This window comes from Zerene cesonia, chromosome 11, assembly GCF_012273895.1.
Source record: "Zerene cesonia ecotype Mississippi chromosome 11, Zerene_cesonia_1.1, whole genome shotgun sequence".
Taxonomy (NCBI): domain Eukaryota; kingdom Metazoa; phylum Arthropoda; class Insecta; order Lepidoptera; family Pieridae; genus Zerene; species Zerene cesonia.
In genome coordinates this window covers 2,874,105-2,898,863 of record NC_052112.1, presented here as the reverse complement: position 1 = coordinate 2,898,863, position 24,759 = coordinate 2,874,105, and the positions used below count along the sequence as shown (strand labels likewise).

The 24,759-nt window shown below is 31.2% G+C and overlaps 1 protein-coding gene across 6 annotated transcripts in view; it reads left to right on the top strand.

The window, feature by feature from the left end:
• Window positions 1-24,759, top strand: part of LOC119829899 (voltage-dependent calcium channel type A subunit alpha-1) — a 54,271-nt gene that overhangs the window by 7,663 nt on the left and 21,849 nt on the right. For all 6 annotated transcript variants that reach the window (XM_038352605.1, XM_038352604.1, XM_038352607.1 and 3 more), the window contains exons 2-5: window positions 21,291-21,425; window positions 23,258-23,390; window positions 23,856-23,995; window positions 24,213-24,313. In XM_038352605.1, the coding sequence (XP_038208533.1) occupies window positions 21,349-21,425; window positions 23,258-23,390; window positions 23,856-23,995; window positions 24,213-24,313 (451 nt within the window). In that variant the 5' untranslated portion in view covers window positions 21,291-21,348. The remainder of the gene's footprint in view (window positions 1-21,290; window positions 21,426-23,257; window positions 23,391-23,855; window positions 23,996-24,212; window positions 24,314-24,759) is intronic.

Here is a 24,759-nt window from a genome sequence, read left to right as displayed (position 1 = left end):
ATACAAATATGCAATGCCAGCATCGCAATCATTCAAGCTGCTAGGTCACATTTGTTACAGTATCTACAATATTGTGGGTAGAGATTTACGGCCCAAAATAAACAAAATTCACAACAGCCATGAACGTATAACATTGATGTTAGATGTAAAATTATTTCCGTACTCTAACAGTTTCAAGTTGTATTTTTTTTCAAAAGATGTACTAACATTCTAGAATATTAATTCAAGTCATTATGTAATATTTAAAAAAATAATTGCCCGCTTTATAATAAATGTTTATATATTCTATATTACATCGGGAGATATGATCTACATCTTTCCATACATTTGTCGTGCTTCTGATAAATAATACTTCAAAATATGGTATACACTATTACAGGTACTATTTTACGTAATATCACCGTGATTTTTCCACGTCTTCTATATTAGTAAGAGTGTCAATAGAAATAAGCGATAATTTAAATATATTGGTTGCATCCTGTGGCTCCCCACAATTGTCACCACATAATGCTGGTCATTGTTATGTTGAATGAATGATGTTATTGATATAAAGATTGTGTGAGGTTGATTTATGATACATAATATGCGTTTTTTATTTAGACCTTGTAACGTACGTTGTCGTAGGTCTGATAATTTGGTGATATAGGTCCATACGTTTTATGGTTTATGTTGTAAGTTTAAAGAACAAAAATAGTTTAAAGAATCTGAATATTTTCTAAGAGTAAGCAAAAATGATATTGCTCAATTATTTGAATACTTTCTAATTGCTTTATTTATTGCTTTATCAAGTGTATTTTTGCGTTTGGAAATATCATTATCGCCTATAAATTGCCTTTTAGTAAATATGTGCCGGCATGGTCTATTTTGTAATGACAATTTTTTGTTTTTCTTTTTGGTGATATGTACTATAAAGAATAAATAAATATTAATACAATACAATTAGTTGTGTATGTATATAGAAAATTACTGCTATGTACTTTTAATCATAATATAATAAAATACTTATGAAAACGTTAAAATCTTGCCAGTCTCTTTGATTGTATAGACGCCTATTTGGAAATTGGCAAAAATCATTCAGTCCATGTCAGTCAAGTCCGGTCAAATGGGTTATTCGAAAATTTCTTCAAAACGGTAAATTTTTACGTAAAACTCTCTGAGACAATAACTTGAGATCATGAAATTATCATTATATATTTTTCCTAAAATCTACCGCTTCTGGGATAAAACAAATCAAAAGTTGCAAGCATTATTGTATGCATAAGCATCACTCACTGTATGTCTGTCCGTCCGACTGTCACCAGGCCATATTTCATGAGCCGTAATAGCAATAAAGTTGAAACTTCAGAGATAATGTATTGTGTTTTACTTATAACAACAATTAATATAAAATAAAGGGTTGGCACAAATTGGACGGATTTTTTTTGCAGCTTTTCTTCAGCTTATTATACTGAACTCTTATGGTACAACGATCTAAAAGCTTATCCTCTTCATTGAATATACACAAAACATCGTGTTATGACGACCTCGTATGGAGCTCGTTTGATTGTACATATATGAAATAGCACAATGTCTAACAGTTTTGAAAGGTATTGCCGCAAACTGATTGAGTGATATGTTGCCCTACTTTCATAATCTACTTTCAACTGTAGAGCAAATGAATAACTAATATTAATCTTAATAATTATATACAAAAGTTTATCCTTGCATAAGTCAACAAAATATCTTATCTATTTCGCTAATTTAACAATAATTGTAACTATAACCGAGTTTTTTATAACTAACGACTATTTTTAAGGCGCTTTATTAATCAACAAAATTTTGATTAAGAAGTTGTTGTCATATCGTCCCTCTTTTGAATTTGAAGAAGAACAAAGTTAATCACTGATGAGCGATATCTACAATAATATAATTGATCCATTTATTTGAACGCGTTAATCTTAGGAACTATACCACCGACTTCAATTACTCTTCCACCGATGGTTACGTACGTGATCCTTGAGTGCTACAGTATATGTACCACGAGCGAAGCCTGGCCGGATCACTAGTAATTTATATACGGTTTGAATTTAATTCTTCTTATTTCTTTTGATACGTTTGTTGTACATCCAGTGCTGCTTTTTAATCAATTAGTAATAATTAACCCCCTTCGTAGTAAACCAAGCAGCGCGTTATTATGATTCAATTTGCTAATAGTGTCGATGTGAAACACATATGCAGTGACATTAATTGCCTTTGAGTAATTAAACAGAAGATCCACAAAGCCATTGTTATGTTTGTTTATACTTGACGATATTCGAATTTGAATTCTCTTTATGATAATTTCAATGTGCTAACTGCGATGGTATATTTTATTAACTGTGATGATATCTTTAGGGGAGGCCTATGTTCACCTAAAAGGCTAAGACCTAAAAGGCTGCAACGACGAACTGTGATGGTTTTGTGAGCTATCGCGATATAATCGTTAGCACGTGTAAAAGTGTGTGGGTGTGGGTGTCGCATCTTTTCCGTCTTATTTACCTTTAAATGGCCACAGTTAGTATAGTATGCGAAAATGTCTTCTGCTATTCAAAAAATAAATACTGCATTTGAAGTTGGAAGGTCGTACTATGATACTTGAATATTAATTATTATAATCAGTTTAATGTTTACTTAAATACATGTACAACTACTTTAAAACCCAGTTACATTTAGAGCAGCATCTCATTGATAGGTTATATTAATTTTCTAAGCAGTATCTTTAGCTTGCTTCGTCCGCGTAGTTAAAGGAAATTCCTATGGGAATGAGATACGAGGGAGATAACAGCTGTAAAAAGCAATCGGTGATACTCTCTTCCCTCCTACCTATCGTCAGATAAAAATATGTTTTCGTGAAATCGTGCCGTTGCGACATGAAAGTCAAGCAAATGAACACACTTTCGGATTTATAATATCAGTATGGATAACACGATAATTTTTTTTTTACTAAGCATATCCCGTTGTCTAAAGTACTCTATATTGATATATATTATATTAGTAGGGATATAGATATATGTATTAAAAAAAATGTTATACCTAAAAAATTTAATATTCAATAAACTTCTTGCAGCTTAATACTTTACAAAAAGCAAAATAACACTTTCACATCAAAACATTCGAAAAAAGTTGTTGGTTGGTTGTCGAAAAAACATTTACTGATTAAAACCCACAGTTATTCTCCGTCATGCGATTGCGTGTGCGTTGGACTTATTGATATAAGTGCTAGCTGTAAACAACTCATTGTTAAAAACGAAACAACTCGTTGCAGCAATCTTAAAGAAGCATTTTCAATCATGTAAGCTTTATTATTTAGCTAGTAGCTCGCCCAGGTTAAAATGTTTCTTCTTAATCTTTAGCCAAGCGAGGACATATGAACCTAAATTAAATTAAAATCCAATGATTTTCTTTCACGTATACACATTACTACGCCGTAGGCATAGATTTACATGCATTCTTTGCTTTTTAAGGTTTTGCTGAAGGAAAATATATTCCTAATAACCAACCAACAACGTTCATCTTCTTAACATATATCAATTATGTGTCGCGTTGTTTGTTCGCAATGGATTTCTACCCGAGTGGAGACGGGGCGTGAAGCTAGTATAGTATAAATAACACCATATTGCACTCAATCAATTTTTCTATCTTTCATTGTCAGTGGCAAAAGTCTGATGTAAAGAGATAAAAAGTATGCTTATGTATTAGTAACTGCTACATAACCAAAAAAAAAAAAATTAAAAGAAGAAATAAATAACGAAGTTTATTAAACTATTTTAAGTTTATAATTAAATTAAGGCCACTATATCTCACACTAGAGGATTTAGCACTCAGGGATCACGTACATTCTAACAAATTCTTCAGGTTTTATCTAGACAGTTGACTTCATATCCTCCTCTTGTTTGGAATCGGTTGAAAATTATTTATAAGGTAATAAATATAGTCTCATTCATAATCGATATTTGTATCCGGGATAATTATCAATGATATAAATTAATGACAAATAAATATTACTAACATTATATTATATTGAATACGAAACAATTTTCATATTACAGCAATCTTATATTTCAAGTATTTATTAAAAATATTATCACGCTTAAAAAAATCAAATCAACTGACCACCACAAAACTCCAAACTTACAAATCGACAACAAAAAAAATTAATTCATTATCATATCTTTACAATATCACGAATGAAAGGAAACATGCCCTTTAACGCTATAACAAATGTATGGATTACACGATATTCATAAAAAAGCAATAGAGCAGAGTGTATAACAATCCCTGTGAACTAAAAAACAACCCTCAGCAACCCCGTTCTATTTCACGTTACACGTGTATCGTACATTCACTGTCATACATAAACAGATTACATTTTAAAAGCTTTTGCACGTGATAATAATTTCATTAGTTACAAGCTACTCGCCCCAGCTTCGCATGGGTAATGAAGAAAACTATACGACTTTAACACATATAATTTATAAAGAAATTATATGTTTATGTACTGAGAGATAGTATTACCACCAATTTTGTACGAGTTATGTACTATTAAGTACAATTTTTTAAAGTCTATTTCTGTATACCTTCTTGAGTTAATATTATATATATGATAAAATAAATCAATATGCCCTTAAATATAAGAACGTTATGTGTTTTCACTTTGATATTTCTATTTAATATTAAACATGTATTTGTGTTAGTTTTTTAGTTGGTCTAACGTCATTTCTTTTAATTTATTTTTGTGTGTAGATAGTGAAGAAGCTTGAGTCATATATCCAACTTTTGAAGCCGTGGTTATTAGTTAATCATAGCCATTGTAATATAAAATATAATCTCTAATAATATTATGAATGCAAAAGTAACTCTCCCGCTAAGAAGAGATTCTTAGCAATAAACCACTCATTTAAGAATAGGTTTTATTCCCGAAATCCCTCCGGAACGGGAACTACGGGGTATTTTTCTTAGGCTTACTTACTTTGCGGGCGAAGCCGCGGAAACACAGTAGGTAATAATTTATAACAGTATTAATGGTTTAATCACTACATAGTTAACAAATATACATACATCCCTATTCAAGAAACTCCTATAGATATTTGCAGTGTTTACTTCCAATTGATAACAAAACGTAACTCCATTGCTCTGAAATGCGTTCGTAACAAGCACGTATTATGCAGACTGGCACAAAATATTCACGTTATTCCCATTTCATTACCGATCGGTATAGAAGTAAGGGTACAATAACGGTCACTCGAGATTTTGAATGTAGTTAATAGTCAATTATTAACCAGTGTGTCTTTATATTGATAATTCTTATACAACATCCATTAGAATGATCAGTGTGATCACACATTGACAGATCTATGTTTATAAATGAAATGTTACAGTAAAATTTTGTAAAAGTTACAGGCAAAAGTGAATCTTACCCTGATTATTTTAACAATTTTTTTAAATATAAAATTTCCCAACAGATTTATATACAAACTGGTCGTACAATTCTTGATTATTCTATGATTGACATTAAGATCATGTTAATCTATTCTCATATTTTTTGTGCGAGTGACGAAGCCATAAAGATCGAATGTCATGTGTCTCACAAAGTTAAATTATTTCCTATTAAATTGCAATAAAGCGTCTGAATAAACTCGATACTTTTGCATATAACCTTTGCATTTCCAAAGCTCATAGCTCTTATTCATATAGAATAAATTCGTTTACGAGAATGTAAATGTTCACAAACTACGGATGAATGAATACTCGTAATTGTGCTTACAACGAATCACTGCATGCATACGAAATGCTAGCCTACTGCCCACTCTTAATACGTTTGTAGGGTTGCTAATTAGGCTCTGTTAAATACCGTATTGTATCGAACCATGTATTTACAAGCTAGTTCAGGAGGACAATCATTTTGTTATAGACTTTTGAATTATTTGTAAATGTACTTTTTACTTTTGGTTAAATCAAGGCGTGTTATGCGTTTTTATAAAATAATATCACTCATTTGAATTATGCATATATGTACATTCTCGTAAACATCCACACTGCAATGACTTTATGAAAACGCGTATTACATTTTTTCCATCTCTGAATTTAATTACCCACTTCTCATATTAAAAAGATGATTAAGCTAGTGTTTATACATCAGGGTTGTGTTTACGTAAGCCTATTATAATATGCGTGGTTGCCCCCAGCGTTTTTAAAGGGCCGTTCAGCGATTCTCGGTCCGGACGTATTTAAAAATTAACTAGCTACGTCATTTCTAATATGCCAGTCATGCCTTACTTCCCTGTAAGCATGCAAGGAACTTAAATGAAAATTGGTTATGTGGTTAGATATTTTAATAGTTAAGTAAGCAATTCAATTAAACATTGAGCTTTAGTAAGTACTCAGATGGACAATATTTGATTTGAGGAAAGGCGTAAATCAGCCTCTACGCAATTTCGTAGACGCTACGATATTGTGCGTAGCTCCCAGTTAATCAGCTTTATTTGTTTAAAGAAATCTTTATCAATGTTGTTCTTTAATCGTTAAATAATTAATATTGTTAATCGTTAAATATAGCTACAAAAATAATTGTAGGAGAAAAATCAAATTTAAACATATTTATATATATGAGGAGCTCCATTGTAATTACTGTTAAACTAAAAACTGTTCATGTAAGTACTTATAACAAAAATAGCATTGGTACATTAACACAAATGAAAACAAAACTTTAACACCTGTCGAAAGGCCAATGGTGTTCAGCACAAAAATACAGTGACAATATCTTGAACATAGACAAGATGACGAGACGACAGCGTGACGTCACACGAGCGGCACTCTGCGGCTGCGGCTATCGATCCGATGGAATCGTCTCATCCCGCTCGCGCCCGTGATTTTTATATCTAACATCTCTCTCATACACACGAAGCCTGACTGGAACGCGGCGAATTACGCTACTAATATTTATTTTAACGCAACCGCTCATGGACGAACACGTGGTGGCGAACAGTTTTCCCGTTCGACAAATCGATCCTTGATTACTTTCAAGTCGTAATTAATGTATGAAAATCAATTAAAAACGTCTTATACACTAATACAAAAACTATGTTATTGAGAAATTATTTAGAACGTATTATCAACTAAATTTTTAATCTGTATTTGTTCTCAATTTTTATTGAACAAAACTTTATTTGATCCAAACTTATTTACAGCGCATAATAAATAATTTATTTCTACAAAATAACGAAATTCTAACCAAGTTAATAAGAGCACAATTTAACAATCCTCAAACACAATGCTATTTATCATAAGCAACAATAAAGTCTATAAAAACTAAAAAAATAACAAACCATTTCCAAAAACCGTGCTTAATTTATACATTCTGAACTGCATAGTCCACAAATGAAAAGCAACTTAATAATCTATAAATAACTCGCATACCTCACAGAAGCCGCACAAGCAACCAAGGCTATAAATACAGATTAGAAGGCGCCACTAAACACATTACCCTCTAATCAATGCATTATTTAAATCCATACCTAGATATATTATAAGTATTTCTAAATAAACGTAGACTTGTAACATAGAAAGATAGGAAAATGCAGTTATTATTATTATCTTTTTATTTAATATTTCTAAATAAATATAGCCTAGTAACAAAGAAATATAGTAAAAGGTAGTTTTTAGATTAATTTCTTTATCACCACTTACATATGGGCATATTTTTTTTTATTAAGTTAAACATATTCATGCTACGTTTTAACGCAATATTAGGGCAAAAAACATCGCGATCTGATAAAAATTAATATCTTATGTAGCTCGCTTTGTGAACTTTATAAATTAACAACGACAGTCTCCCCATAACCACGCTCGCTGTAAAGTGTTCGAAATATCGGGTTACATAATGAAAAAATCGAATTTAAAATCCGTTACAAGTCTTTAATTTCTAAAGCAACAATTTAAAAGATCTGCCGTTATAATGTAAATTTGTGTAAACATAAATTTATTATTATCAAATAACTTATCTAAATGCATTATGGTGTATTAAGGTAATCACCTTATCGAAAACGATACAAAATTTTGACATAACAAATAAATGTGGGAGTCGAGCACGTTAACCATTAGGCGAACCCTCAGCTCAGTTACCCGCTGTGATATAAATAAAATTATGTTTAGAAATTCTTAGTTCTAATTTATATATTTTTAATTTACCACAGTCAAACCAATATAATGAAATGGGGGGTGCAGTTAATATTATGATTATAACATGAACAAATTAATTATTATGTACGAAGTGTATCTCTAAAAAAAATTTATGCTTTTATTGTACTTTTTGATGGACCTTCAGAATAAGCGGCACTGGTGTTGTGAGAGTTGAATATCAAATACAATACAAATTAAAAATAGCAAAAACGTAAAAAAATACATACCTATAGAGGAAATATGCGTTATAGCTGTCTGAAAGAGTCGTAGTACTTTTGGTGACTGTTCTTTCACAGAAAACGGGATGACTGATGAAATATTTTGAGATTGTTCTAAAGGAATTACTGAACACTCGATTCTTGTTATAATTGTTAAAGCAGCTTCTCAATAAAGGAATAAGTAAATAGATTAGTGCCGATACGCGCTCCTGCTACCGAGCATTGATCACATAAACGCACGGTGATGGCCGCACTACCACAGGCCTCAAAGACTCCGTCCGCTCTGTACATAGGTTCTACTATAAGTATCGGTTACCTTTTTCTCAACACTTAGTATTTTCTCAATAGTTTGTATTTATATATAAGGAGGACCCGGATGAAGCATTGCTTTTATAAGTGATACCAGCAGCATCACTGCCGTCATTCTCTGGATTAGTATCCTCTATCTACTCTCAATTCTTTTAAATTAATTTTATAAGCTAATGGTGTTCCGCCGATATATCAATCTTTACAAATTTGAAGAGTACACAACCAGCCACCCTGTATATGCATGTAAAGCTGAATTCGAAAGTATTATACAATAATATTGTATTCTAAATTCATGTTACGTTGAACATGGCATTATTGCGAGCCAACTGGAACAGTTTATGTGACTGATACAGTTAACGCCTAAACAAACCCGTCCCATTTTCCTATTTAGCCACTCGGCTGACAAATTATGATATTTTGTTTGATGAAATTTTTACAGCAATGCAATGTAATGTAAGAATTTTGCTGAACTGAAATACTCTCTTTGTAACGTTGTAATTTTCTCTAAATGCAGTTTTTTAAGTATTTGTAAAACATGTCTTATTTAAATGACATCAACATTGAAAAAAGTCGTTCGGGTAACTAAACGTCTTTTAAATGTATATTACATTTAATTGCACATTATTTTATATTTATTTTCTCGAGTATTCTTCTGCTGAGACTAAAACAAAATAAGTAATAATCCTTATTTATTTTATATATTTATTTATTTCATTATTTTAGAAGGTACTAATCCCTTTTAGTTTGTGAAGTGATACGTCACCCGGAAAAAACTAGGTATTCCGAGTATTTCTCGTAAAGTTAACATTCAAGTGATATTTTCGGGTCTTAAACTATTCTATATCCTTTTTTGAGTTTCAAACTAAATACGTGAATAAAAGAGACATACCCACACAGAGTTACTATCTAATTATTAATATTAGTGTGGATTTATATTTTCGATGTAAACATAAAAACTACTAAATATAGCAAATGTAAAACCTTTGAAAGCAAGCATGGCGTTAAGGTTGTTAACGCCTCTGTGGTCATTTTTGGCGGGAAATTGCCCTATATCCGATCCCATCGCGATAGCTCTTTGCGATCATTTTTTTTTCTTACATTTGTAAAGCTTTGTAATGGATGATGCCTACGCAGTTTAGAACCATAAATGCATCCATTTCACGCTGGATATTCAATAATTATATGTGATGTGAATCTGTTAATTTATAAAGGCTTTATCTCAAATACATACTAGCCAGATTTCTTTGATATTTATTTGTTTATTTATTCTTTATTTCACACTTTCACACTTTCAAAATATAAAAAAAGAAATAAAATTTAACAAAAACTAGTATTCAAATGGCGGCCTTATGGCTAAAAGCGATCTCTACCAGGCAACCGTGATATAATATTCTATTAAAAAAATAAATATATGTTAAAAAGTAAGACCGTAACATTATTAGTCTAGAAAAACAAAATCGGGTATTGATTATACACGACGCATATTCAGTTTAAATTATGACTTAAACAAGATATGTAGAGAAAGAAAACGTAAAAAATTAATTTAATTATATAAATAAAATTATATTAATATGTATTAATGACAAGTATGACATTTTATTCAATGAAGTTTATTTTTTAAGATATTTTTCCTGCAATGCCTGTAGTTTTTTTTTTTTTTTTTATAAGAACAAGTTAATCTTGATACTTGTTAATTAACAATGTTATCTGTTATCAATTACATATATTAATGTTGTGGAGATATGATATTATTGCTCTTTTATAGTTTAATAATCCCATTATCTTTTGTTATAAAATTGTTTATTTTATACATTTTTGTACATATTTTTTGATGTTTATATAAATATACTCAAAGATATTTGCAATGTGCATGAAGAGAGCGCAAATTGATCAAAATAAAATAGAAAAATAAAGAAGCTTGTGTAAACAGGCAAATTATTAAGATTATTTACGCGATTTATGACGAAATGGTTTAAAAAAGTTATTTTCAAAACGACAATATATATCTTAAACATCTGCATATCTCAAAGGTATTTCTGTAACAAAAGACTGCAATATTTGTGGCGAAAGCTCAATTTTCTCGAAAATTCTGTGATGAAATGATGTTAACGTAAAGAGTTTTAGGGGAAAATTTCTTTGTCTTTTAGATGCCGTTGCCGTTGTTTTAAGTAATAACTCCGATAAAAGGGTATTTTGTGAGTGTACTTTTATTATACTTATGAATTCCTGGTTGTAAAATTTAACCTCGAAGCTGTAGTAAAGGTTCGACTCATGTTTTCTTCACGGGATTGAGAGGTTATGGGCGTACCAATTATATATAATCTAATCATTCCCTCCTTCAAACCCTCATAGGAAGCCTGTGTACCAGCAGTGGGAACATATATTGTTTGATGATGATCATAATGAACCATTTTCAATAGGAAGACTATACTGTCGGCTACTGCGCATTAAAATGCGTCAATGCTCGTAAACACATTTGGAAATAAACATTTTTAAATAGCCTAACTGACACATTCAATAAAAATATATTTTTGTGACGTTGTAAAAGCATCTGTCGCACAACAATCCACAGTCTCCAAAACACAATAAGTACATTATAATAACATAACTTATAACAAATACAAACACAACGTGTCAATCGTATTGTAATCGAATTTGGGTTATCCCATGGTTAACTCTTGTATAACTGGCGTCCTATTGGTCATAGCATAATGTTATACAGCTTTCGTCCATAACTAAAATCTATATCTATATCGTCCATAACTACTTCTTCTTTACCGCGGCGAAACATCCCAATCTGATGGGAATTTCTTTAGACTACGCGGTCGAAACCGCGGGCGGAAAAAATTATTTCACGAGAGAGAAGAAGACTAAAATGATAACCAATTTGATCAACATTCCTGTATTGATTAGTTTTTGATTTATCTAAATTACAGTTGTCGTTATAAATATTACACAACAGTCTATTAAATTATGATAATATAATGAACCGGTTTATAAATATAATAATACAATGAATATTACAAGGGTTTCATATCAACCCTATACTCCAAGCTCCGGCGAACGCCTATAAATATCTCAAAGCCAGCTAACCGTGGTAAACTGTTTATTTACACCTAATTACCCTTGTGCCGGGGTGTTTCAATAGGAGTTTATGAGATGAGCAGCGCATGTATACTACAATTGCCGCACCAAAAGCTACCAGCTTTAAACAAAGATCCAACTAAATATGCTCGCTTACGAATAAAATGAACATTCAATCTTATTGGATGTGTTTTTGTGCTTGGCCTCAATATATAAAGTACCAATGATGTGATTAACAATTCAGAATAATACCCTCGTCGTACTTTTTTGCCAATGTAGTACGATGAAAGTCATATTATCCATTAGTTATTAAAATATAGTAGAATAGTTCCGCCGTGTAGTACTTTAAGAAGGCTTAATATTACAACATTAATTTAAGTGTAATATCAATTTGCTCATTTACTATAAGTAATTAATAAAGAGGTCAGAATTTACTAATAGCCTATTTAAACTTAATTTCAATTAACATATGAATAATTTATTTAAAAACGCCCTCTTGGTTATTTACGAAACACGATTCAAAAGAAGATTTAAAATGCGCCCTTTACGAACGATTCAACTAAATTGTTTTCATCTTATACTGAATAAACTTAAAGAAATTATTTAATCCTTGCGATTCTAATCACAAGAATAATAATATAAACCCATAAAATTATTTTCTTGTCATCGTTCCTTAATATATGTTTTGTAAATGTAATTCTACTGCATCTTTCTGAATAGAACTAAACATAACTAAAACAAAATACACAGTTTAAAGAGCATTATAACAACTTGATCGCAAGATGGCTATCAAACCAACAATGTTGTTTCGCAGTCTATCAGTAGAACGGAATATTGTTGACGGTGCGTATTCCGTCCCCGCATCGACCTCTGTAGATATAATAACCGGGACCCGTCGCGTCGGCGCCATCTATTGAAAGGACCAAGGACATAAATCTGGCTACCCTCCAAAGAACAAAGCTGCAGGAGTTATGTAACTTAATCGTAACACGTAGGTTCATTAACAAGTTTCGCAGTGTTTGTTTTGAATCCGATTAAAATACCAAGGGTTTTTTAATTAACGCTCTCGTTTCTTGTGGTTTTAATGCTTCCTCGAGTTATCATGACCTTATCATTTTTTGATGTCATATTTTGAGGTCGTGAAACACGTACGGATTTAGTTAATCTAAATTAATTATGTAAAAATAAAACATTGATATTTTTTCGTAAATATTTGAGAAAAGCGTACTTATTATTATATAATGTGTTCAAAATCAAACATAATTAACTAATTTGTATAAGCTAACGGCGCCAATATTTTTATCTCATAGACTTAAATACAAATAATTAAATCAAATATTATCTAGCTAAATTGGGCGTTAACTAGTCTAGTTTAAAATGAAGCTTCATAAAGTTATGAACAATTCCAACTACGGAGTATTCTGTTCCTAGAAAGATTAATGGTTTCAACATAACCGAATTTCAACGAATCGTGATTCAGGTGCTGCTAAGAATGACGCTCGATTTGTCATAGATTAGTCATAGTGAGACAAAATATTTACGTAATGTATTGTTATATACCGCACTAGATTATAGACTGAACCAACGTAGGAGGCTTGTATCCCTGCAGTGTGCAGAATATATTATATGGGCTGATGATGATGATTATTATAATATTACTTAGGAACATCGTTAGCTGCATTAAATAAGTATTGATATTGAATACCTCCTACGTTGAAATATTTCTATTTGACATTAGATAGTAATTTACGAATATAACTTGTTTTGTTAAGATTTAAATATTTTATTTGAAAAAGCAATGTGATAAACATCTCGATTCGTTCAAGAATTCACAATCTCGTATATTTAGAGTTTTATTAATACCATAAAATTATTTAACAATGCGAGACACTTAAAACGAGTAAATATGTAACTTCTATTCTAAAAAAAAACAACTCTGAAAACAAAGACGACATGTACATGTATGACAAATGTAAACGCTGGATGAATGAAGTCTTAGATATACAGAATACACATCCCAACGCAATGCGAGCTGTAGGCGCCACAAAGTCGGATGGAGATCGGCGCCGTCGCGTCTGTCATTTCAGCCAAAAGCCTCTTGGAACCCGCCCAGAGATTATTTTTTCCTATTGATGTAGGCATCGAGGTCATTCCAGCCGTTATGATAATGGGCATCTGTTGGAAAACCCCGTAGTGCGTGTTGTCATAATTTGTCAGTGTCTTGTACATGCTCCTTTAAGATGTCTTGGCGTTTTATAATATCATTAATTAACTTATTGAATAACTAATGTATTAAATGGCGTACTTAGTGGTATATTAAGTAATAAAAGTATGTTCTATAGTATTGTGCTTTAGATAATTAATGAATAAACCATGGTAATAAGTTTTTAATGATGAATAGTTTATTGTCCAACAACAAAGGTCGAAGAACAAAAATATGAAACTTTTGTCATAGACCATTCTAAGCATGGACTGAAGGCAAGTAGAATATACCTTATAAATTTTATTGGAAAGGTTATTATATTTTATAAAACATCTTCTTCTGCAATTTTTTTATATCCAATCCAATTTTTTCATTACTACATATTATTAGTTATAAATTCAATGCCTTGTAAAATCACTATTTATAACAGCATCTATCGAATGCAGAATAGAGCATGTAGAAAAAAAAAATTCTGAAGCCCGCCAAAAAATGGCGGGAAAGCATTGCGGTGCTATACTACACCACACCATGTAAATTTATGAATAGGCAAGAATTGGAAAGGTATAATTTACTCAACAATTATTTTTTGAATTTTCCTATTCTTTTATTTAAAAACATAATAGAAAATTTTTCCCAATAGCATATTCAAAATAAACACAAATAAATAGCTTTTTAAATAAGCTATCAGTTTGCTCGCACTCCTTGCGTAAATGTTCATAAACAATTTATTAATTTTTTAACTGGAAAAGAAATAAAACTAAAAAAAAATGAAAAAAGAAGATAAAAACATTATTGGCATTGGCGAAAATCACATTCCTTTTTCAGTGAAATTTGATAACCAACAATTAAATCGGTTCAGGTTCATAGGAAAATAAATAAAATAGCGTAATCCAATAATAAAATGAAGAAAAATATTGCTCGAGTAAATTTTTTTTACGTAGATATTTGAAAACACTGAAAAAGGCTTGGCTGAGTTATCTGCCACAATATATTCCGGTAATCCGAGCTAATAACATGTTATGTGAGAATTGTGACTCCATAAATCGGCGAAATGGAAAATAGCCAACTAGAATGCGGTAAGTGTACCTAACGTTAAATAAAGAAACTTGGCGATGTCACGGCCAACGTGCAGTTGTAAGTGTGTGCATATTTTTGTACGTTTTATTCGGTTTCGGATCGAGGATCAGTAATTAGTTATAGGAGTCATAGGTTCGTCTACAAATATATATGCTAAAGTTGATGTAAGTCTTATGAAACTGTCACGTGACGGAGATCAATGGAACGGAGTGTAACTGCGAAGTTGAAATAAATTCATCGCTCTATAATCCTTTTCTGCGTTTTTTACTTTAAAGTTATGGTCTCCGAAAAGAAACATTATTTTTATTTGTTTATAAAATTCGTTTATCATGATTTAATATTTAAATCTTAGACGCGATAAAATGAGTATTATAAAACAAAACATAGTTTGAAATTACTTAGGTACTTTTTGAATTGTTTTGTATAGATACATTATATCTAATTAGGCTTTCATTTAGTTGTCTTTATACCTAACTTTATGCAATTTTTGAGATTAAAGTGAATACAATTAATACTTACAAAAAATGCTCAAATTAAACTAAGCCTTAATCCTTGAAAACATAGTTTTGAAGGGTTTGTTATCAATCATAAAATAAGTGTATTTTGTGTTGATGCATTGTTGGCATGAATAAAACATATAATACTTCATTGCGTTAAAAAGTGAAAATCTTCTGTTCTGACAATAACTTATTACAGAAACGTTTTTTTGAACAATCTTAATCTAATTTATACCATAAGCTTTTAAAATAATATTGTTTTGCGTCTGCTTAGTTGTAAACAATTATATTCGAAGGTCACAGTAGGAATAACTTTTAACCTTTCCATGATAACTGAAATTTAAATGATTTTCTACGAAACTCAAACCATTACGCGCGTTAACCGGTTATTAACGAACTGTTTTATTTCCCGAATGTAATGTGTGTACAATGTACATGTACTTTTTATGATTAATTAAGAATGAGAATAAACCTAACGAAACATTAAAAACTCAAATGTCAATGCCATTAATATTTTACTTCAATACCTCATAAAATATAACTATACTATCTTATAAATTTATAGTTAATTATAGTCTACGATATATATAATATATAACCTGAAGAGTTAGTTTATTTTTTATATTGGGATCGAATTGATTTTTTTTTGTCTTGAATAGTCTGTTTATTGATTAAGCTGTATGTTATAAACATCATAATCACGTGGGTGAATCCGCTGGGAAACGAGTTTTATATTAATACTAGCTGCACGATCTGGCTCCGCCCGGGAGTCATTTACCGTTATTGAAATAGTAAAAGCTATTCTATCTTTTAAGTTCAACCAGCATACAGTTTGCCGATTTTATTAAAATCGGTTGAGTAGGTAATTTAAGAGTTTATCGCGGAAAAACAACTAATAATTTAAGAATATATTTTTAATTGCATAATGTTCACCTTAGCAAAACGTCATCAAATCGAGATGGCCTAAAATATTTATAGTATGTAATCATCATTAAATATCCACTTTGGGATGGTTTTAAATGTGACTGTTTATTTTTTGAGATAGTGTCAATATCTAGCACAATAAGGTACAAACGAGTCGGTTTATATTGTCGTTTATAAGTAATTTACACATGGATACCTTTCCTGATTGCAAGCAATGAAGGTAGCCGCAATAAAATTTTCCAACAAGAATGCCAAATTTTATATCCGCTAATAGCGGAAATGACGACTAATTGTGGAAAATACAGCAGCGATTTTAACTGTGGATTGTTCTCCAAAAACCTGTTTTAGATAATGCACGACATACTATTGGACTGATGTCTATTCTTTATATTCTATTTTTCAACCGACTTCAAAATAGCAGTTTATCTATTCGACTGTATGTGTTGGAAATTTCGACTGGGTGAACTGATTTTGTTGATTCTTCTTTATTTATAGGCTGGCGCCTCCCGTGTGATTCCATGCAAATTTGGTCTTGTTTTGAGAAATTGAAGACAGTTTATTTTTTTTTATTAAGTTACGATAGTGGGCTAGATAAAGGGCCTGTGGTGTGAAATATACTATTAGAAATATAGCATAGCGCATGTTTTGTCCCAATGAATTTAATAATTTAACTAAAAGATATATACCTATTCTTTAAATAAACTCAGTTTATCACCACCAACTCAGTTAAACACCTACTGATAATCATGTTATAACTTATTCTTGATCCGATACAAAAGAACTGTTGGAATAACATTACTTCAAATCACTCTTAAAACAAATAAATATGGATTATCTTACCACAAACATATATAATTACCTTATATCATAATATCAATGTTATTATTAAACGTTTACAATATGAAGGTTCTGTACGAATTAAATTTTCAAAAATACTATCGCATTCTCTTTATATCTTGCTTTCTGTCCCTGGCTTCGTCCGCGTAGTCAAAGGTTTAATAGTCAGTCCGAGAATTTTCTTACAAAGCCCTTTCCCTAGATCCTAACTACTATGTAATAGGTATCCTATCCCTTCTAAACGTACTAAATTTAATTTAAATGGATTTAGTGATTTGGGCGTTAAGAAAAGACAGAAAGAAGAAAGAACCCAAGAAAATACTACATTACAATGTATTTATGTTAAATTCATGGCTGTACGATATTTATACTATGAAGCCCAATATTACACAAATTTAATTTATAGACAAGTTATTATTTACTTAATATTATCGTAATAAAATGGCATTCTAATTATCTATGCGTCATAATTATTTATTTGAACATTATTAAAGCCCATATTATTGTTCACTCAGACAACATAACGTGTGGACATATTATTATATCATTAGGTAGATATTTATTAGGTCCTTACTTTCCGACATCCTGATATCCGAGACTGTAAGTGCTCTTATTTATTAATATTGTACTTAATATTGATCGATGAATGGAAAAAACAATTTTTTTATATCATTGGAATCGAGGCAATGATAAAGTTTAGGTTGAAAAATTCGATTTCTTTTAAGATAGGCACTATAAAATAGTTGTTTTATATTAACTAAAAGCTAGGAATAGAACACAGTTTTATCATGAACAGATTCTTCTGTAATATTTTTATTTGAGGGTAACTGGGGAAAATTATTGACACAAGTATCTATAAACCTTAATGAAGATGTGTGAACTGAGAGGCGCGGTCAAGCTATAATTGTAAAAAGTGATATCAAAGGGGACAGTTCAAATGACGTATATATTATTGATCTTTGGAGCTCATTTATGTAAGTAATCATATGGCATATTGGATAGATCTGGTGAATCGAACGAGACGAAGGTTTAAAATTAGTTTTAAGTAATAATTTCTGTACTTAATACAAGTCAAATATAATATGAATTTAATGCCTGAATAGGTCCGTTATTTATCAAAATAAGTGTAATTATAATTGACGTACTGTAAACAGCGATATTTAGAATTACCTAATAAAAAACTGTGAAAGCATGTCCGAACGTCGTTGAATAAAACATTCATTGTAATTAACATCTTATTTCCTTGAGGTGAATGCTCAAAGTCTATTGCATTGCTTATTGGAATCTCTGCTTATCACAAGCGTAAGCAGAGTTTGCTTCGAACAATCTTTAAGCGTGATTGTAAGTTAGCTGTTGTTTAATGTACGTCAATAGATCTAATAATTTACTTCATTATAGATTTGATTAAACAACTTTATAATTTTCTTCTCAAATGTAAAGCTCTTGTCTATAGAAAATTGTAATATTTTTATTTTTTTGATTTTTTTTTCATCAGAGTTGATTTGTTTCTTTTTCATTGTCTATGAATAAAAATACGTATTTTAAATAACTGAACTTGTAATTTTCCTCCCATAAAATAATATTAATTCTTTAAATCGGGGTTAAAGTCTAGTTTTACACATGCAAACCCCACTAACATATACACAGCTTATATTCACAATAGCCATTGACGTCAAACTGTAATGTAATGCGAAATCGTCGATAGTTACGAAGCCTTTGCGTTCACAACAAAACCATAAGAATTTAATAGACAAGCAAAATGTAGGTCAGTGGCTTGCGAATCCTACTATATAGAAGGGGAGTCAAAGAGTGCATTAAATTAATTAATACCGTCATACACGGTTTAAATTACGATAAAATGCTCCTGGGACTATGGCGTATCAGATGGTTGAAGGCAGAACTTGTATATTGTAATATGAACTAACGTTTCTTTAATTCGGTATGTTCTTTTGAATTTTTTTTTTTGGATCACGAATTAGTTAAATTATCTCCATTTTATCGAACGCTTTTTAATTTTTTGTTTTGGGTTACTATCAAATCTATAAACATAATAATATAGAATAAGAATAAGTAGCTACGCGTAGTATATAATATAAAGTAAGTTATTTAAAATCATCACAATTTTTGTGCTATGGAATTTATCATAATTGATTGGATTTAGCTCGGACAAAATTTTGCAATTTATTGTCTATTTATTATTCATTTTATTCCGTTTTCTATTCATTCATATATTCTACTTATCAATCTGCATACAAAATTTGATCCAAATCCAGTCAGTATATTGGAGTGCAGTGACAGTTAACGTCTTGACAAGCGTCTAGATTCAAAATTAATAGTGTGGAATACAATTAAAATCATATATTAAGCTCATCTTTTACATAACACGTAACACTTTTACGCAATTTTCATAAAAAACTAGAATTTTCGGATAATTTACGATCCCGTTATGTTTTTGTTTCAATTAATAATAATTTAGCTAAGCGGTACTACGGACATGACGATTGTTACAATGTTGTGACACGCTACTGTAGTTAATTAAATTAATAAACGCTCAAATATGTTGTCTTTTTAACAAGGCTTTTCATTCCGTTAAAAACGAATCGATTACAGCCTTTGAAGCTCGACGCTCACCAGCTTATTGTAACTAATAAACTATGCTGACCATACTAATATATGTAATAATATTTGTATGTTGGGTTAAATTTGTATGTTGAAGTAAATTATACCATACCTATATTACGTTACAGTACTGTTTTATATTTATGCTTTATATTTAGCGAAGTTTTTTTCTGTATTACCTAAACTTAGCAAAGGAGCTAGTGGCACCTATAAAAGCAAAATTAAAGGATACATAAGTGGGATAAAGGAAGGGACTGGGAAGGGAATGTAACATTCCTAGTAAATTGGTTGAAAGATTTCGGTTATAAGCTATGACGGTGTATTTTATATTCAAATGTCATAAATATTTTCCTTTATATTATACTTAGGTATTAATTATTTTTTATTCTTAGATATTTTGACCTTTTAAATAGAAACATAACATAAAATATTTCTCCTTCATAATATTATTGAAGGTAAATATAAGAAATGGTATGGAATAAATATTAATTTTATAAATACACCTTTATTAATATAACATACACTATACACCTTACTTTTATTAAATATGCAACGAAGTATTTCTGAGTTTTGTTTATTTTTACGTTGCTTGGTAAAAATAATGAAAACTCTTCTATAAAGAATGAAATGCCTTTATTACAAGCATTTCTAAGGAGCAGTACGCGTTCTAATGGAAATCGGATTTTAACTGTAACATATCTGAAAGTCATCTTTGCTCACGTGATACCCAGTACTTGCATTTATTTTACAGTAGCTACCAGCCTATGTATTAACGATGACTAATATAATCTATATCTTTGCAATATTGTTAACGATTCGATTAGCTGTTTTTGCATGAAAGTGTGAAAATGTCCATTCATCCGTTTGTACTTGAAACCTTGTGCGTGTTTAGTATTAGTAGCGCGTCGGAACATGGTAAGATTTAAGTCGATCACAATCCGACATAACCATGGCTCCTACCCAGGGTCGTGGGTAGGTATCTTACGCAAGATTTCCTTAAAAAAGCATGCTGGATGAATATTCATAAAAGATTTTGTTCGCATTTTGTTAAACAATGTAAATTGTAAGTAAATAAAATAGCATATGTTGTAAATTCAATATCACAACAGTCTTTTTTATGATTTTTCAATCTACTAAGTCACTTTATTAGGCGCCTATCAGCGATATCCAATTTACCAACCAGCGTGGTGGATTAGGACCTAAACCCTGTGAATGTATCCAGAATGTATATAGTGGGAACTAATATGGTCTAATGTGATGACGTTGTTGATAATGATAACGTTTATAAAACTGATCACAGTCTTACATACCCGCAAATATTTCCAGGTTGGCGGCAGCGCAGGAGGCGGCGGGCGCGCAGGCTCGCGCGGCGCCAGCTGATACCATGGGCGGCGCGCACCAGCCCGCTACTCCGGGGCCCAGCTCACTCTTTATATTCTCCGACGAAAATCCTATACGGAGGTGAATATCTGCTACACTGAATATCTGCTACACTGCTATACTGTATAAAATAAATATGCCACAGTTTAGATACATATACATAAGGTTTTTGGAAATTTCTTATCAAATGCAAATATTATCAATCTGGTTAGAACAACAAATCGGTTAAAATTTTACTGTGTAATTTATCTATTTAATTTATATGCATTCATGTCAAGATGTATGATGACAACTTAACATTTTTAATACAGGAGAATAAGGTACCAATAAGAAAGGCATTTATCGAATCCAATTATTTTCGCACAAATTCGATAATCACGTTCTCTTACGAAATAGGATTATTGTAACACTAAATCCCATTCCTAAAGACAACCACACACAATATGAACATAAATCAAGATATGATATTATAATTCGTTCGTTAATAACATCTCCGCTACCCTTAAAGATTTAAGCTAGAAACTAGTGAATATAAATATTAAATAGTCCCTGGTTCACCCTGCATCAGTACACGGATTAACATGACATACCCACGCGGCAGGAAACCTTAATGCTTAATACATATTTAACAAGCCTCGTTTTTCGCATGCATTTTGTAAACAGACAAAGCTTTGCGAGTGTCTTTGTACGTCTACAGAAACCAACTATTTTGCTTTCTCGCAACGACTTTTTTCTGTTCTATTTCTTTCGTCACGTTGTTACTGAATTTAATGAGGAAAGAGTAGAATATGATGAAAACAAGAAACGTTTTTTAAATGTTTAATATTATGGATTAATGTTTTCTCTTAAATGCAAATAAAATAGATAAAACAATTATATATAATCGAACCTACCACGCAGTACAATCTAATGATTCCTCAACAACACAATAAAATAAACTTAACGTATTGTTTTAATCAGGCTGAGGTTTTGGAGGCTAAAGATAGTACACATACAGGCTTTCATTTTCAAATATTCTGCTGGAATAAAGAAAATGTCATAATACCTGAACACGTTTTTGTATAAAAAATGCAAATTTCCAAATTTTCTTTCAAACCAAATTATGTCCCACACGCCGATTGTAACATAAGAGATTGCATTGATTCTTCTTTTAATGCCATAAACCGAGTATAATCGGAAAGTAATGCAATGATCGTGTGCAAAGCCTCACGGTCTCATTACGAACGTAATTACATCAACGTTGAGTAGGAAATGACATCCAATTTAATTCTAACGTAGGTATATGTCGAGATAAAATCTGTGAGGAGAGCCCTCTTGCTTAAACTAGATTTTAATATGAATTAAATTTTGAGTGGTTCGGTTTTTGTCACATTTACGTTTCGTTAAATTAATTGGTAGATGTATGTTCATATGTTAAAAAGAGATAGATATAGTACGTTGTCATCTTTTCCACGTTCCCAACCGTTGCAACGCCTAAACCTCTCCGCCATCCGTGAACCCACCACAGCAATGAAAATTTATTTTTCTCCTTCGGCTCCATGTGTCTAAGGGTCACCCCACGCGATCTATTAAGATGATTAGGAACCATATCAACCGATAGCGAACATTATTCCAATAAAATAATTAAAAGTTCAATATTATTTATGTGTAGTGCTTAAACCTATTATCCGTTCTAGAACCTACATTACAATTTTATATTGTGTTATTCACAGAACAGATGCTATTTGTGTCTATTGTTGTTTTATAAATATATTTTAATGTACCGTACGTACATATCTATGCAATTGTTATAGCACTGAATTGTGTTTATTGTACATACCTACTAGCTATCGGAGCTATAATAGTTTGACTCAGACATGTCTATCACCCCTTAACGTCGATGTGTGTATTATAAAAATTGTTATCAATTTCAGGTATACAAAGTTCATTATCGAGTGGCCGCCTTTCGAGTACGCGGTGCTGCTCACCATCATCGCCAACTGTGTGGTGCTGGCGCTGGAGGAGCATCTGCCAAACGGCGATAAGACCATCTTAGCACAGAATCTGGTGTGTAAAAAGACGCTTTTTACTATATAATTTACGAAATAAATATAATAGTAATAATTAAGAAGTAGGAAAAAATGTATAGCTTTTTATTATTACAAAGAGTTCAAGTGATATTAAACGAGTATAGATATCACATTTCAATTGCTCAATTGCTCAAATCTCACTTGCTTTTTTTATAGAGATCTCTTAGAAAGTGTCGTAAAATCAGAGTATTATTTACTCTTGCGTTAAGGTACTTTATGTATGGCATATATCAAAAGTTTACATATTAAAAATCTAAAATATAATAAATCCAAATTCGAACTGAAATGTTTTTCATGGGTATCGATTGACGCAAAATGTATTTATCGAAAAGAATAAAAATCTTCTCTGGTTCCCATTTCATTAAATTTTTTACTGAAAACTAAAACACGCTATTTCGTTTCATACGTACATATTTAATGAATTGTTTTTCTTTTGTTGCAGGAAAAGACCGAGGCGTACTTTTTAGGAATATTTTGTGTAGAAGCCTCGTTAAAAATTTTAGCCTTAGGTTTTGTTTTACACAGGGGATCGTATCTTAGAAACGTTTGGAACATAATGGATTTTTTCGTTGTAGTAACTGGGTAAGTATTGTTTGTTTTTTTCACTATCTTTAATATCATCACTTCATAGCATGTTTGAAAGTTACGATTTGGAAGAAGCTGACATAAAGTTGCCACTTGTTTACACTTAACTAGGTGCCAAAAAGGCGATCGTAACACCAAATTGGCGAAGAAATAGAATAGTTAAGTTAGGTAAGGTTGGGGTGACTCAATTTAAATATTCAATAACAAAAACTAGGTCGATGACGATTTTCGCCGAATACAACGTGGACGTTGACCTGCGGATGCTGCGCTCGTTCAGAGTGCTTCGACCGCTCAAGCTCGTCTCGCGGATACCAAGTAATTCACAGTAATTGGCGAAAAGTTCACATATAACCTTATTATTGTTACTATATTGTTCTAGAATTTTCGCTAGTTTTTCGATTCCGAACTCTTTGACGTAGAATAAAGCGCTAGTTTTAAAAATAGAACTTTTGACTTTTTAGTGACGAATGTAGCGTCGAGTTCCTGCCATTTGCAAGATTTAAAAAATTGTCATAAAATAGATGCGTGGTTTTAAATTTTTGTGGATTTTGGACGATGCTAAATGTACTTCAAATTATGTCTAATAAATGTTGCATAATAGAGAAATATTTGTTACGTTTATTGTGTTTGTAGGTGTTTACAAATTAAAAGCTAATATTATGTAAGAATTTAGTTAAAACACGATTTACATAGGTGTGATTAAATGTAACGCATTTAGATTAAAAGTTTGTACCGAATAAAGTGTGTTTAGCTAAACGATA